The sequence below is a fragment of the Megalops cyprinoides genome, chromosome 1 (genome assembly GCF_013368585.1).
Source record: "Megalops cyprinoides isolate fMegCyp1 chromosome 1, fMegCyp1.pri, whole genome shotgun sequence".
Classification (NCBI taxonomy): domain Eukaryota; kingdom Metazoa; phylum Chordata; class Actinopteri; order Elopiformes; family Megalopidae; genus Megalops; species Megalops cyprinoides.
This window is the reverse complement of record NC_050583.1, coordinates 60,476,500-60,492,683: the sequence shown is the minus strand read 5'-3', so window position 1 is coordinate 60,492,683 and position 16,184 is coordinate 60,476,500. Positions and strand designations below refer to the sequence as shown.

The 16,184-nt window shown below is 37.8% G+C and overlaps 1 protein-coding gene across 1 annotated transcript in view; it reads left to right on the top strand.

The window, feature by feature from the left end:
• Positions 1–16,184, top strand: part of LOC118792932 (cilia- and flagella-associated protein 58-like) — a 51,518-nt gene that overhangs the window by 11,366 nt on the left and 23,968 nt on the right. The window contains exons 12-13 of the mRNA XM_036550840.1: positions 11,428–11,568; positions 12,365–12,588. Coding sequence (XP_036406733.1) covers positions 11,428–11,568; positions 12,365–12,588 — 365 coding nt within the window. The remainder of the gene's footprint in view (positions 1–11,427; positions 11,569–12,364; positions 12,589–16,184) is intronic.

Genomic DNA, 16,184 nt, shown 5'->3' with positions numbered 1-16,184 from the left:
TTCAAAGGCAAAATAGCTGTTAATGTAAATAACAGCCTTCATTTGCTTAAATTTATTGTCTCACAAATAATAATAATAAACATTATTTTGGGGGTGTTTTAAAGTAGATTTAAATTGTGGACTCATGTTTGTGAATGTGGCGTCTGTTTACATTTTCTGTGTGACTTCAGTTTTAGGCAAACATTAAATGATAAAAAAACTGAAGTTGCATAGTGTAATGGTGAACTAATTTTGCTATAAATAATAAAAATACAGAAGCATGTCCATGAAATAACTGGGTGGATTCTTGAATGGACTCCTTACATGAGATTGGTGTACATAAGCTCTATTCTTGGGTATTTATGCAAATGTAAGCACATCTAACTTATCAAACCACCATGGCTGTCCAGATTTCAATGCCCTATGCAAATCCAGGGCAGCAAGATGCCTTTTAAATGTTTTGATATTCACATTTTGACAGTAGCAAAAGGTGAAGGGAACAGATCTAATACAAGCGATATTCTATCATTCAGACATTATGCACACAAAAGAAACAAAACCAAAATGAAACTGTCAGAGTGAAATTTGGCAATTCTTCTAGGTCTCTTGTCCTGTGGGCCCTATTGATTGCGCCAAGTGAAAAACTGGATTATTAACCTAAATAAATTAGTTGGAAAGAACAGTTGCAAAGTTGGAGTTCATGTCTGTGAACACTATGATAATTGTCAGTGACTGTATCGGTGTCCACCGTCAGAAACTTAAATCATCTACCTTAGCATTACATTTTCATCACCGTCGCATGGTTAGAATAACATATCGGCAAAATGTGTCATGGAAAACACATTATATAACATGCTGCAGTTTGTATGTGAGTTCTGCTTTTGAAAGGCAATCTCCAGCAAACAGTGCCAGCACTGCCCTACTGCTTCTGCTCCTACTTTCCAAAATAGACAATTTGTTCTGTTTAGATTTCAGAACATGTAGGTCATAAAAAGGTCTCTATTTGTGCAGCCACTCAGTCGCTTACAAAAATGTAGTCTGATTGGCTGTGGCTGTTCTGGTATTTGTTTGCTAGTGTTTATAATATTCTCTCTTTTATTATGTGTGTTTAATTGCAAGGCCTGCCATGAAGAGACCAGTAATTGCAGTTCTTTTTTAACGTCATGAATATACATAGTTGAAAGCCAGATAATTCAGTGTTTTTTTTTTTTATCCTATTTTGATTTGACATAATACATTCTGGAGAACTGTTAGGATATTTGGTTATGTAATCATGACCAGAATCTGAAACCTGAATTTGTGCCAGATTCCTAGTAGCATTATAATAATTATGATGAGGACCTTGGCACCATTTTTATTAAGTGCAGCATCACACATCAAAGCTAAGACCAAACGGCTGATGATCCAGCTCTGAAATAATAATTCCATCGTCGGGACACTGCAAGTTATTTTTTGGTGAACAACTAGTAACAGCGCTCAGTGCATGAATTACTGTTATCATACAGCAATTGCAAAAGGCCTCGTATATATCTATATAGATATAGTCCTTCAGCAATCCATTGGAGAATTCTGCAGTTCTCGGTCATAGTAAAAGCATTGTGGGGATACACTGGGCCGGTCAGAACAGATGGGTTTTCAGGAAGCACCGGAAGGTTGTTACAGACAGAGCAGTCATGATGTTCACGGGTAGCTGGCTCAAACACTGGGGGGGCAAGGAAAAGAGGAGAGGGGGAGGGCCAATTACTGTTACCATGCAGTTGTGACTCATGCGATCTAATGGCTGTGGTCTTGCATCCTTTGTTTTCATGAGTGGAGATAAAGAAAATTGAAATTACACGTGAGCCAGATCTCATTTAGTGCAATGGCATGGCTGATGGCAGAAGTGCCAGACTCCTTTCTGTGAGTTAGGCTTTGAGAAGAACTTCTTCAGCAGAAAGTGATGGCTTTGGAAAGCACTGTTGTGTATTCCATGGTGGCTCCCAGGAATGGCCTTCATGATGACTGTCACTTCACCCCTGCACCTCACAGCACAGTGCCTGATTAGAAAAGCTACCCGTTGAGGATGAGGAAGCTGAGCTAGTTATCTTGGCAGGCACTCCGGGAGACACCATAATGACAATAGGAGTGTTAACTGCCGGCTTTTTAATCAAAACCAGAAGGGCCCCCAAATCACAAGCCTGATTGCTGAATTAATGAATTATGGAACACTACAAAGCCTATTTTTGCAATGTCAAAATCAGATCTTCCTATGATCACACTGGAACATTATGGTGACAAGTGCATGTGAGACAGAAAGGTATAATTTTACTTCATTCATTTTTTTTTTTAGAAATGTCACACTCTTATGTTTTATTAAGAATCCAGACAGTTATAAAGAGGGCATTATGTAAAATGAAGAACTGCAATAATTTATAGTAGAAATGCTCCATTTGTACTACATTACTATTATATACTGTTCAGTGATAACTGTGATTGCAGTGTGGTAGTGTTTTCAGATAAGGCTGAAAATGTAATTGATCATGACGTGACATTTTGATCAAAAAGATATTTTTAGGAGCACAATTGCAGTTTGAAAAGCTTATCTTTGACAGTGAAGAGTTATATATATAATCTGTGTATTTATTAACATAACAGTGGTACTGAGAAATATTTGGTCAAGGCACCTGCATAAAAAGAACTAAGAATCTGGATGCTGTCCGTAGATAATGTAAAGTAATGGAACATAATTCAGTAGTAATATGGAATTGTAACTGCTAATACTTCATAATTTTAGTCAAAAAATTTTAAAATGCTTTCAGATCCAATACCTTGAGTGGTTACACCAGTACATCGGAAATAAAAAAAAAATGCTTCTGCTCAAAATACATCTTTTGAGATGGAGCTTTACAGGAGAGTGAAATAGAGAGAGAGTGAGTGAGAGAGAAAAAGGAATCTTTCATGTTCTTGGATGCTGGAGGACACGATGCAGAAAACAGTAAATTAAAAGGAAGTGCACTACAGGGTTGGATAACCTAGATATTTTCAAATTTATTTTGATCTTATGCTGCAATTTCACCTTTGGTTGAGTGTCCGAAAGATCTAGCTGTCCAAAGCTTCAGTTTTCCTCCCTTATTCTTTTGGCACCTGACAAATCGAGTCCCTGTTTTTCTCTCCTGTCACAGCATCGGAGTAATTTCACCGTTACCTTTGTGCGCAGACAGAAGTTAAAGTGAGGACACTTTTTTCATCAAGCTGCCACATTTTACATGTCTCCTCATTTATTCTATCAATTGAACCATCTCCGTCACCTGTCAGAAGACCCTTTTATAGGGAGGAATCTCCCAGTGCTTTCGAAAAATCTATTTCTTTCTCATTTAACGTGTCGATCATTGTTGGTGAAGTGTTGCTTAATGTTCGGTATTGAAAATATGTGTAAAGTTTTAAAACAGGTGTAAAGCTGATTTATGGCCCAACTCGATTGTTGTTTCCTGATATATATGTAAATAACTATGGGTAGATCTAATGTGTACTGTCAGTGATTCATGGGTTATATCCCAAATCACAGACTTGTTTTTCTCTTCAACATGCTTCCCCATGGAGTGATGGGTGGAAGTTGCCATTTCACCATAGTTTTTAAAGTGTTACTGGCCCGTAACTGTTTTATAACACTGAATTTGCTCCTACAGGGATATCAGTAACTCACACTGCCAGCTGTGATTTGTTTCATATGTCAGTAATACATGTCATAATTAGAATCTGAAGTATGAAAAGACAGCTTTGGTCTTATTCATAAAATATTACATTTACCACCCTTGTGGTTTTTATCTATACCCTATCAAAATAAATATCTGTTATTAAGCACCTTTCAAAGACAAGTTGGGTTATTCATAACACATTAACATTATCTTCAATCAGCTCCTGAGTGTGTTCTTATTGATTGATTGATACATTTAAGATAATGTTAATGTGTTATGAATAACCTAACTTGTCTTTGAAAGGTCATGCAGCTTTTGGGTTAGCATTAAAGAGAAATGATTTCCACTTCCTTAAGTCTTTCCAATTACTTTGCCAGCAATGCTCTGTCAACTTCCCTAGTATTTAACAATTGCCAGCATATTACACCAGTGACAAGATGTCAATAACTGCGAGGGTAAATGGTGACAAACTCAGATTCATCTACACAACTGACAAAAAGCTGTCATATTGTCCTTTTGTAATATAATTTTCAGTGTGATATCTTCAGTCTGTCAAAACACTTCATCCAGCATCCTTCAGATTTTAGCATGGAATGTTTCACTAATGTGCCTTCTCAGTTATTGCACATTAAGGGTGCCCCACAGTTTGATGTGACGCCAGCCACATGTCTCTGTGGTCTTGGAGACTTCTGTAGAATGCAAAGGCTGGAAATTACATTCTGTCTGATAGCAGACAAGAACCTTTGTAACCGAATAGGTCACACACAGAGAGTTAAAATTACAGTGAGTTAGCTTCACTTCTGACATACAGTACATTGTCATATTATGTACTTTTAATACTTGTGGGAATAAAAATACTGCTACAGACACAGGTTTCTACTCCAGCTTGCCTTTTGTAGTTAGAAATCCACACTTGTTTCACTTTGATATTTTTATATGCTGGTGAACCTGCAAAAGAGTGATGAAAAGAACTGAACTGTATCTGCATGCGTAAAATGTAACTGAGGTAACCAGTTGTATGATACACTGTTCAACAGTTATCATTTGTTTAGTATAGCCTTATCAATGAACTCAAGGGCACGATTTGGAATTTAAATATTTAAGAGATTCACACACAGAAGAAGCGCCAGGATTTTGTGCAAGGCCTGGGTTCATTTCTTTGTCTTTGCTGTATGCATTGCTCTGTCTGTGTTCCTAGAGGGTTTATTGGCATGGCATTTCTTTGTTTAAGATTTTTATGCCCATCTACATAGATATGGGGCTCTCACTCATAGGCTATGATGGTACTTTGAACTACAAGAGTGACAGCACAGGTCTATTTCAAATTGGTCAAAGTCCACTAAACCCAACCCATCATTAAGTCCTTTGAAAAATGAATGAAGTGCACTGATAATAAGCCCACCATAGATACTGAACATAGTTACAGATTCCTATATATAAAACATACTTTACAGGGAAGATATAGACCAATTCCCCAATGGGAAATAGAAAGAATAATGCAATTAATATTGAGTTGCAAAATTAAATAGTTGCTGCTTTAAATAGTTAAATAGTTGCTGCTTTTTGAATGACTGAAAATGAGTAAATTTACCACAGTGGTGCTAAGCAAATCAACACTGAAAGGGTTATCTCGACAGTATATATATATATATATATATATATATAATATATATATATATATATATATATATATATATATATATATGGATGCATTACTAGATACTGATATCTTAAACATTGTACGTGATTTATAATCTGGGTCCCATACAATGTTGGCTCTTTGAGCCAATATGGACTGTAGGACTGTATTGACAAACTGATCAGATCTGAAGTGGGAGAAGCTTAGGCTGAGGTAGTACTGATGAGCCAGGCTATTGTTCATCCAACATATAAGATGAGCAAGGATGAAACTCTTCTTGAAAAAGGAATCCAGGGTTAACTGTCTTGCCTGCTTCTTCTTATCACAGAAAATCCCCTTGTAGCACTAGATGCTGTCGAGGATGGTTCTCTTCACTGTATAGCTGCACTCCCACTCTGGGTTATTTTCGGAAAAGAACCCCATTACCTCATTACTTTTTGTAATGTCGTCAGTCAGAATTACTCAGTACAGTGGTAGAAAGCCATTGAGGATTATTACTTGGAAGGAGAAGCTGTTCTTTTCAGTCTCATTACTTTTGACATTGATTACGGATATTTTTCTTCTTTAGTAAGAGTGCAATGCACAAATTGAATATTTAATCGTCAGAACATGGAAGTTTGCACCCAAATGAAATTAGCTCCATTCAGATTAATAGTAAAATCAAAGAAATCAATGTATTACTGCATACCTGAAGGGAATTACCTTTGTTTGATGGTAAATCTCAATGATCTGGTAGAAAGTGTTTCTTTCGTCGACCACTCTAACTTAAATTACAATTCTCATCCACTTGGAGAGAGCAGTGGTCATTTTTAACAGCATGTGTTTATATGATAATTTCTGGAAGGCAAAGTTTTCCTCAAATCACTCCAGGAAACAATTTACAATCCAAAACTAGCATCAGCCTTGCCTCCTTTATTGGTGTTAGAGAAATATTTATTTTTACCTAAAAAGATTTAGGATTACATCCTCTGAACCCACCGTGCATATTTCTACTTCTCTGCTCTGATAGATTAAATTACGGTCCTGGCTGTTTATTCTATCAATGACAGTTGCCATTTGACCATGCTGGTGTACTTATTCAAAATAGGCCTCCATTCCTGTAGACTTCATGAAGTATAAATGCAGTCTGGTGAATATTACATAGGTTATAGTTTGTTTTTTTTTATTAAATGCATTTGAATTATTTGTTTGGTTATTGTTATTATATAATTATGTGCTTTTAAACATTTTATCTGATATCTTAATAATAAGGCCAGTCTCTGCCATAGCTGGAACCACACCTTTCAGTATTGATGAATTATAATGGCACAGTACTCATCAGTGCAGGCTAAATGCATTCCTTAACTCTGCTAGTGATTTACCCAGTGTAAGCAGGAATTTCCTGTCTAGATTTAAAGGGCAAATTTTATGATCACTTTCACACTCTGTTCAATACATGCAAGAGATGATGGTACGTGGATGTGCAGCAATTTTGCCAATTTGCAATATTCAAATTTGGCTTTTTTCTGCCTGGCCCAAACTTCCTCTGTATTTCCTCCACTAGCTTAGCCAAGAGCAAACTTTGCTCTTGGGTGCAATTACACACACACACACACACACACACACATTATGTCAGAGGAATATCCTAGCTAAGCACCCTTTGATTAATATCTACATATATAATATATCTACATATCTAATATGTCATCATCATCATCCTTCGGCCGCAGCCAAGATCAAAGTCACTTGAAGCCTCCAGGTGTCCAGGTGGCAGCTGAAGGTCTCTGGCAATGGCATTAGTATAACTGAAAGGTGGCCTACCCCTGTTATGGCAGGGGAGCCTCAATAATAAAAGGTCTGAGACAACTTGTTCTTTGGCATGCAAACTGACCAGCAATTCTAGCTCTGCGTTGGTGCCACGATGATAGAAATTGGTGGTAAATCATCATAGATTTCATGCTTTGTTTGGTGTTCTTGCCAGGATATGTTCTTGACCCTCATGAGAAATTTTGTGTAGGTGCCATCATGCCTATCCTGAAGATCTTTTTTCATGGTCCATGTTTCCGCACCATAAAGCAGAATTCTCTCCACATATGACTTGAAGAAAGCTACTTTTCTTTGTTCTGAAATGACTCACAGATGTGGTGGATTTTGTTACAGACATTCCATGCTTGTCCCTTGCGTATTATGAAGTCTTTCTTGCTATCTGCAACATGTGAGCCTCGGTATTTGAAATCAGTCACTTCTTTGATAGGTGTGACATCACAAGATACAGTGACCTGGTGTCCCTACTCTTCGTTAATTGCCATATATTAAGTCTTCTTCGCATCAAGAAAAAGACCCACTTTGGCTGCTGCATCATCAAGAGGTGTTAAAAGATCCTGTTTTGATTGGAGTTGATCAGCTGTAAGTGCTATATCATCAGCATAACCAAGATCTGTGACATGTTTACTCTTGTGTCTCCTGGACTTACAAGGTTCAATAGTGAGACCTTTGGTGTGGTTAGGGTCCATGGACTGTCGTAAGATGTAATCGACAACAACGACAACAATGAGATAGGGTGCCAATGTGTCTCCTTGGAGGATTCCAGCAGAAATTAGAAACTCCCTGGTAGGACCATCCATGCTCTGAACGAAACTCAAGGGGTTGTTGTACATGATTGCAGTTGCCTTTTACAATCTCCTTGGGTATGCCATAATTCAGATGTATATGCAGCATAACTTTACTGTTGACACTGTCAAAAGCCTGTGAGAAATCTACAAACACAATGATTGCTCTTCTCTTGGCAATTTTCATCTCTTTATTCTACTGAGGGCAAGGATCTGGGGTAAAAGTGATCTGCCCTTCCTGAAATGGTCCCGGGTGAGTCGAAGAATAGGATCGAGATGTAGTATGATCCTGGTAAGGAACATTGTGTTATAGATCTTTGAAGCAATGGGAGACAGTTTCATACCTCTGTAGTTTTGAGGCAGCTGAAGATCGCTTTACTTTGGTAAAGGAATGATGTAGGACTTCGAGAAGGCATCAGGTTTGTTTCCATTGTGAGTTTCAATACAGAACTGTAAAAACTATTCTTGAAAGAGATGGCTGCTGGTATGTTGTCAGTACCTGGCGTCTTGGATTTTCTTAGTTTGATTAAGCACGTCTGAAGTTCATCCATAGTGAAGGGGCCTGTTTTGATTGGAAGGGTTCAGATATCTTGTGTGGGAAGAAGGTGTCATTTAGATCCACATCGTCTTGCTCAGGCTTGCCAAGAAGTGAACTGAAGCGCTCAAACCACAAATCAAGCCGGTGTTTGGCGCCATCACCTTTAATGCGAATCAAGGGCGCTGCTTTCTTGTTGGTGAGTTCCCTGAGAACCTCCCAATGCTGCAGAGTGCCTATTCTGGAGATGTACATCCCCCTATAATGTGTGCTCAACTAAAAACATTTTGAACTAGGGAACATCATCACAGACTTCAAATGTTGTGTTGCGTACTTACAGTAGGTTGTTATTAATTTGCTAAAATACTGTAATCATGGACAATCTGATTCAAACGTTAGGCATGAAGAATAAGTAAGTGTACAAAAAGGCAGTGCATTAAGAGTGCGCTAGAATGAGCTGACTCCAAAGTCGTCATCCCATTGAAAGGCTCAAACTTTGCAGTGGTATAGTGTACGTTGATGCTCAGCCATGAACATCACATTCCTAGCAACTACTTAAAGAGCCCTCAATTTTAAGTAGGAATGTGCCTGACAAAAATAATGTAGTAGTTAAATGGCGTATGGCTGTCTTCTATTCAATCCCCCCACCCCCCAACCTCCACCGTCCCATAACCCCCATTCCCCACAACACGCCTGTGGTACACTGCTGTGATTTTGCATTAAATGAAACAGCGGCATCAGAAACAAAATGATGCATCTCAACTTCCAATAGAGCCATAACTAGGTCACCCAGTTGAACAATACACCGTTCTACAAAATGTATGAGAGTGCAGCTGATTCAAGCAGGTAGCTGTGGGCCGTGCTTTGATACCTGTTCACAACTATTAATTACCACTTCCACCTCAGCTCACTTCCTTTACTGAAAATGTGCCTTTTTATTCTTACTGCTTCTTCAGTACATCAGGTGGATAAATAATGGTGGAATCATTTGATACATTTTTATACCATGGAAATGTAATTTTCTTTCAGTCTACATTGTGTTTGTCTGCTGCCGGTATGGCTACATACTACTATCCTGATTTTTTCTCATGTACAACATATTTATAATCAGACCTACATCATTAATTGTTTTATTGGAGGAAACTTAAAGGAAATTCATGCAAACTACTATTAAAGAGTCAAACAAACCATATATGATAGAAACATGTGGAAGTCTGGTTACATGGTAAAACAAAATGAAACAGTCTGGCTGTGGTTGGCTTGTTGTAGCAGACATACACACACTCTCTATCTCTCATACACATAATTTATGGAAGGTAAATACAAACAAAAGCATAATATATGAAAATGGCAGGAATTTCCTCATGACAAATCTGATCTTGTTCATGAAAATATTTACATATCCACAGTTTCTTTAATATTTCCCTTGACTCTTAAGTCATTGCCTCCATTGTATTTTACTACCTCTACTACCACGGCAGAGTAATATAATGGTTAAGGAGCAGGACTCATAATCAAAAGGTTGCTGGTTCAATTCCCCACTGGGGCACTACTGCTGTACGCTTGGGCAAGGTACTTCACCCACAAATGCCTTAGTAAATATCCGGCTGTATAAATGGATAACATTGTAAAAAAAACTGTAACTGATGTAAGTCACTCTGGATAAGAACGTCTGCTGAATGCCAATAATTTAATGTAATGTAACCTCTGCCTCTGCCTCACCAGATAATCAACAATCAGTGCGCATGTGGATGAATAGTTGAATGTTTGGTATCAAGCCTAGTTTTAAGATTTTCTGAAAAGGGATATTATGTGTGCCCTTGTCAGTATACCTTCTAGGGAGTTTAAATGGTTTATTTCCCATTCTCAAACAAACAAAAAACAAAACTTTTCTCCCCAAGCACCTACAGAAGTGTTGCCCTTTAATCCACAAGCTGGCCAGAACACCCTCCTCTCACACGCACACCCTCATTCCTTTCTAGCTTTTGCACTCTTTATAAAGAAACAATTACGTTCCTTCCCAAGGATTCATTAACATTTTAATGAATGGAATACAAACTCCAATCATACAAAACATGGTCATGGATAATAAGTGCTGTAACCATTCAGCTCCTTTGAGTTCTCACTAAGAGGTCTGGCTGATTATTACGCTGTAACAAGTCTGCATTGATTCTCAAGAAATCTTATTACATGCTTCAGCCACTCAAAATGTTTATTATTGGATTCATCATAAAATTTGCTTTAAACAAGGGTAGTGCTATTAAGATTAATTCTTGCCATTAGCGGACAGAAGTTAAGGCGGATTATTTTGCTTTGGTCGTGCCTTTTAACTATTAGTTGGCTGTGTCAGTTCAGTGTAGAGTTTTACTTTCAAAAGGACTACATTCCCATCCCAACTATTTCCTTGATCCTGATGGATGTGTTGAATTCAGGATTACTTAAATGACCCACCTTATTAACATGACAAAAAGCATTCCAGTGTCTGATAAGTTTCATTTATCAAAAGGTTAAAATTCAGTTTTGCTAAAAAGAGTGTATTTCAGGCCATTTTAGGCAGTCGACTACCATTTAGTCTTTAAAGTTAATATCTGCATTGTCTTGTGTTATTAAAGCAAAGTCATTATTACATGAGGGGGAAGGTCTCCATAGTTTTATAAGAGGCTGTTGTATTCAGTGGTTAATTTTGCAAAGATGTCAACAGAACCACAGTGGTGGAACATTCAGGGACATTCTGGGACTTAGGCCAGCTTGGATGTACCTGACCTGGGTACAGATGAAGGTCTTTAGCCTTTGAATCTTATCAATGTGACACTTTTTTTCCACCAGGCTTTTAAGGAGGATGAAAGAGGGTTAAGAAAAGTAACAAATCATACAGAACTTTTTTTTTATCGTAAGAGTGACATCGCTGTGTTTGTGTCAGTAACTTCAAAATGAAGACAAAGAAAACCTTCAACGCCCTTTTTTTTGTCTTTATCATAAACATTAAAACCCAGCTGTGTTTCCTTCCTATAGGCAGAGCTTCAGAAGATGAAACAGCAGGCTCAAGAGACAAAGCAGCTCATTGACAATCAGGAGGCAGAGGAGAGAAAGCTACTCAAGATCATAGATGATGCTGACGCTGAAAGGCTCAGACAGAGGAAACAATTGGATCAGGTAGGGGAAAGGGTTCCTGCTTCAGTGAGCTACTGCAACTTACGGTTTGCCCCAGGATGAAAGAGGCGACGTTTGGTCTCACTCCAAGCTCATTAAACCCAAGCTTGTCTTTAGCTGAAGCAGCAGCTCCTGACCCCTTAAAAGTAACTAAAAATTTGAAGTGATTTTCTATTGCACTTGACACGGAGCATTTGATATGCAGAGCTGATATATCAACAGGTTATGAGTACAGCATTCATCAAATGGACTGAATTACATTTCCCCAAAAATGCTTGTTTGAGTAATGGACAGTGGCATGCCACCAAGGTCTTCAGGGTATTCCTTTGGGCCCTAAGCTGGCACAATCCCTGTAGGAAACTCATTTTTCTTGACACGGCCACTTTCACAGAGACCAAAAGCATTGGCAAAAGATGTAGACATGAGGCAGCAGAATGTCAGTGTATTTTTATCTTCCTGTAAAGGGTCTTGAGTGCATTAATGGGAGGATGAGTCTAAAGGGGCCTTGTTTTGCATTAATATGACTGTCATCAAATAGAAAAAACTACCCTTGTTCTGATGAGTCTACCATTTTGTCCAGATAAATGTGTGTTCCACGATACAGTTGTATCACAAACATAGAGAAGAAGTCCACTGCATTTGCAAAACATGTATACACTGGCAATCCTATCCTGGATCTGCCTCAGTAGGTAACACTTTGAAATCAGCACATTCTGGGGGATGAAGTTTTTGTTCTTACAATCTTCAAGTCCATTAGTAGCTCTCACTGATGCATTTTTTTGTCACTCCTGTTGTTAAGGTAATCAGTGAGCGTGACATTCTGGGCACGCAGCTAGTGCACCGCAATGAACAGCTGGCACTTCTGTATGAGAAGATTAAGATCCAACAGTCCATACTGAACAAGGGGGAGATGCAGTATAACCAGAGGGTGGAGGACATCAGACTGTTGAAGATGGAGATTAAGAAGCTGAGACGAGAGAAGGGAATCTTGACCAAAACGGTGGCAAATGTTGAAGACCTTCGGTAAATCCTTCCTGCCTTGCCTCCCTTTGTGCAACTTATGCATGGCAGATACAGAGTTTATTGTGCCATAATAATTTGATGGGCACATTATGTATGGCGGTTTACACATAAGCACAGTACAAGACAATAATATTGCATTTCCTATGCATTCACCAACATTCATATCTAAGAAGCAGAGTGGTAAGTGTTTGTGCTTAAAACACATTATTAAGGAGAATTTTACAGAACTCGGTCATTTTAAGGTCTGGTGACATTCTAACCATGTTCCACCTTGACATTCTGAAAATGGACTTTGCAAACACTAGCACAACACACTGCAGTGTCATCACATTTAAGTGTTACTATGGGTTGGACTGTCATGTTCTGGCAAAATTATAGTCCTGCAACACCCTATCACCGTGACATTAGGGCTTTCAGTGGCTTCGTTCCATTGTTTGTGGCCTTAGATAAAATAGGAATTTATTTAACACCACTTTTGCATTGGGATAGAGGATTGCGTACATATACTAGTATTTGCAAAATAACCAGAGAAAGGAAAACTGCGTGCACTGAAAGCTTCAAAATGTTCTACAAGTTCAACAAAGAATATTTTTAGTAAACATTAATGAAGATTTTTTTTTTTTCTCTAAGAATAGATGGACCAAGGCCATCAAGGACTTTGTGTAACATGTTGCTTAGTGTTGTGTTTTGATTGTGGAATGTCGTTGAGTCAGAGGCTGTCTTTCATGGCAAACAAAGACCTTAAAAGCATGGGCTGTTCTTTCAGGCTTTTGTTTATTTCAGTATTCCATGATGTGTAAAGATGGGATCTAAGAATATGACATATGCTTCCTAGCCAATGATGCAGTGAAATCCATGTGTCATGTCTCTTTGTTTATACTGTAAAGTTATTGAAAAACAGCATGTCACAGCTACATTGGCTTGATGAACTAGCTAACTGCTGAAAGTAGCTATGATTCTGTTGCTGACCGTAGGTTAATATTGTTTTCATAATCCACCTGTCAAGAACATGAGCTAGAATATGAAGGTAACCAGCTAGTTTGTATTTCATGTAGATGGCACATTTTCATATATTGAAAAAACTATGACTTTCGTTGAAAAGGGAAATTGCATTGTTGTTAAGAGGAGGATTTTCAGTCATTAAGTGAAAATTACACAATTTGGCAAAGCTTTTTGTCTTTAAAATATGGTGTATTAACTTAAACGATATGTGTTTGTGTGTGTGCATTTGTCGGTGCTGTTTAAAGAGACATGGCTTGCTTTGCAAAAACTTCCATTCTGACTCATCTTCAATAGTGTCATTGTTTTCTTAGAGTAATTTCTGAATTATAATGTGATTAAATAAATGAGCCCGTGGTGATAGGAGGCATTTATTTTCCCATAATTTCTCATACATGCCAGGCATATTAACATCTTCACTGCAAAGGCTTTCATCAACAGTGTTATTACCAAAAGTTGCATTTATTTCTGTAGTGGATACAGCTATGAATTTTTACATTTTTGTACCCACTAATAGACTAGGTGAAGCATTCAGGATGCACCATATGTTACTCTGAGTAACTGGCTCATTAGGTGCCAGCCTACTTTCGTTTTGCCTGAATGAAAACAATGAAATGCTGTAGACAGCCAGATGGATCCCTAGCAATCATCCTTTGCTTGGTCAGAATTAATTTCATAATTACCATATGACTTAGCTGCTCTCTCTGATCTGCATGGCTTTATCCTCACACTATGTGGTGTTTGAAAGCATCCTCCTACATAAACCTTTGTGTTGTGGCCATTATTTGGACTTATTGGTCTTATTTTTTTTTACTTTGAGAGAAAGTATGTGTCACTGTGAACATGGAGGCATCATCCGCTTCAGAATCTCAGAGCCATTTCCCAGCTCTGTTTGGATGTTGTCGATTTTACTTCACATCATTGTGTGATTTGGTTGTGCTTTAATTTCAGTCTCACTTGTGTTAATCTCACTGGTACGTTTTGTTTTAGTTTTAAAACTGTAAAAAAAGAAAACACATAAATGGATAAATGTGAGATTAGACTTCATGTTTTTAATTGATGTTATTTCTTCCCGAAAGTAGTGTTATAAATCAGCTTGAAGCCATGCATTTTCTCTGATTCTGAGAGTTCAGAAAGGTTATGGGCAATTTTGAAAATGTTAGTATTTCTGCTGCACACACATGCGCACACACAAAATCAATGCAGAAGCATGGAAATTGAAAAGGCCGAATGAGCCGATGTTGTCTGAGCTCACTGAAGGTGTTGATTAAACTTTAAGGCAGGGATATCAACCCTGCCATCGTGAATGAATCAATCCTTGCTTGGATCAGTTTCCTCACTGTCACTGAATATTAATGCATATACCTTCGGATGAGGTGGGAACAAAAAGAAAAAAGCACAGAGAAACTTAAATAGGAATGATTCAAGGTATTGTTTGATATCTTAGAGAATTAATATGATTTTGACATGTGAATAGCTGATTATTATATTAACCAGGGAAGAAAGGATATCAGAAAGATATCAGAAACTTTACTTTTAGGATCCTTACAGTAAAAAAAATCCTTTTTGTGATTTAATATGTAGACTTAAGTAGGCAAACTGTCAATATACAGCAGTTAGATTGCTGTTCATATCAAAACTGTATGTTTAAATCCACCATATTAATTTTTACAGTATAGTTTTGTGTAGCATGTAAGGTGGTCTTTAATTCTTGATTCTCTTTAAAGGTGAATGACTTCCCAAGGTGAAACATTTCTTTATGAGACCCTTGCACATTTTTCCTATAAGGGCCATATTGCTCTCAACAATATAAACGCGGCACAGCAAGTAAAACTGGCTGTGTATTTGGGTAATGATCTGTGCACTGTCATCATTACTCTCTTTCGGTATCTAACTGGAAATTCACAGTGCATGAGACTTCAGTGTTAGATTATACTCCTCAGCTTTGCCAGTCAATTGAGTAGCATATGGTAAATTGACATTACCTATACATCTTGCAGTAAAAACATTTTATATAGGGTAAATGGGTGAATGTATCTGCTTGCTTTAAGTGGGGTGTTGGGTTATAAACAGATTTAATATAGTCATCTGTATTGCAATTATGAGACAACTTGAGAATTCTGTCCATGGCTCTGACTCCTGAGTAAGTAATAAACATTTCACTGGAAGGGAAATACGCACTTAGCTTTAAACACAGCCCTCAAAATCTGGAAGGGACTGCCTAACAATTCTATAGGTTTAGTAGATAGTCTAGATGTTCATTCCTTATGCCTTTTTAGGAACATGGACTTGTATGTTACATTCACACATTTGAAAGGGATTTATTTGTTCCCAAACACTGCAGGTGAAAGTGTTAATAAGGCCGCAAATAAAGTTCCACGTTGTTTGCATTAAAAAGAAACTGAAAAAAAGGTCAAAATCAACTCAGGCAGTTTTAATTGGCTTTATTGTGAACTTTCCAGTTCCACATTAGGCTCATCTCACCATAACAATATCTCTGCGGTTGTACAGGAGAGCTGAAGTGAGACAAATGCAATCCCTTCATACAGTTGCAAGCAGCTAACAACTATTTTTCACACTACGAGTCCAAGCCACAG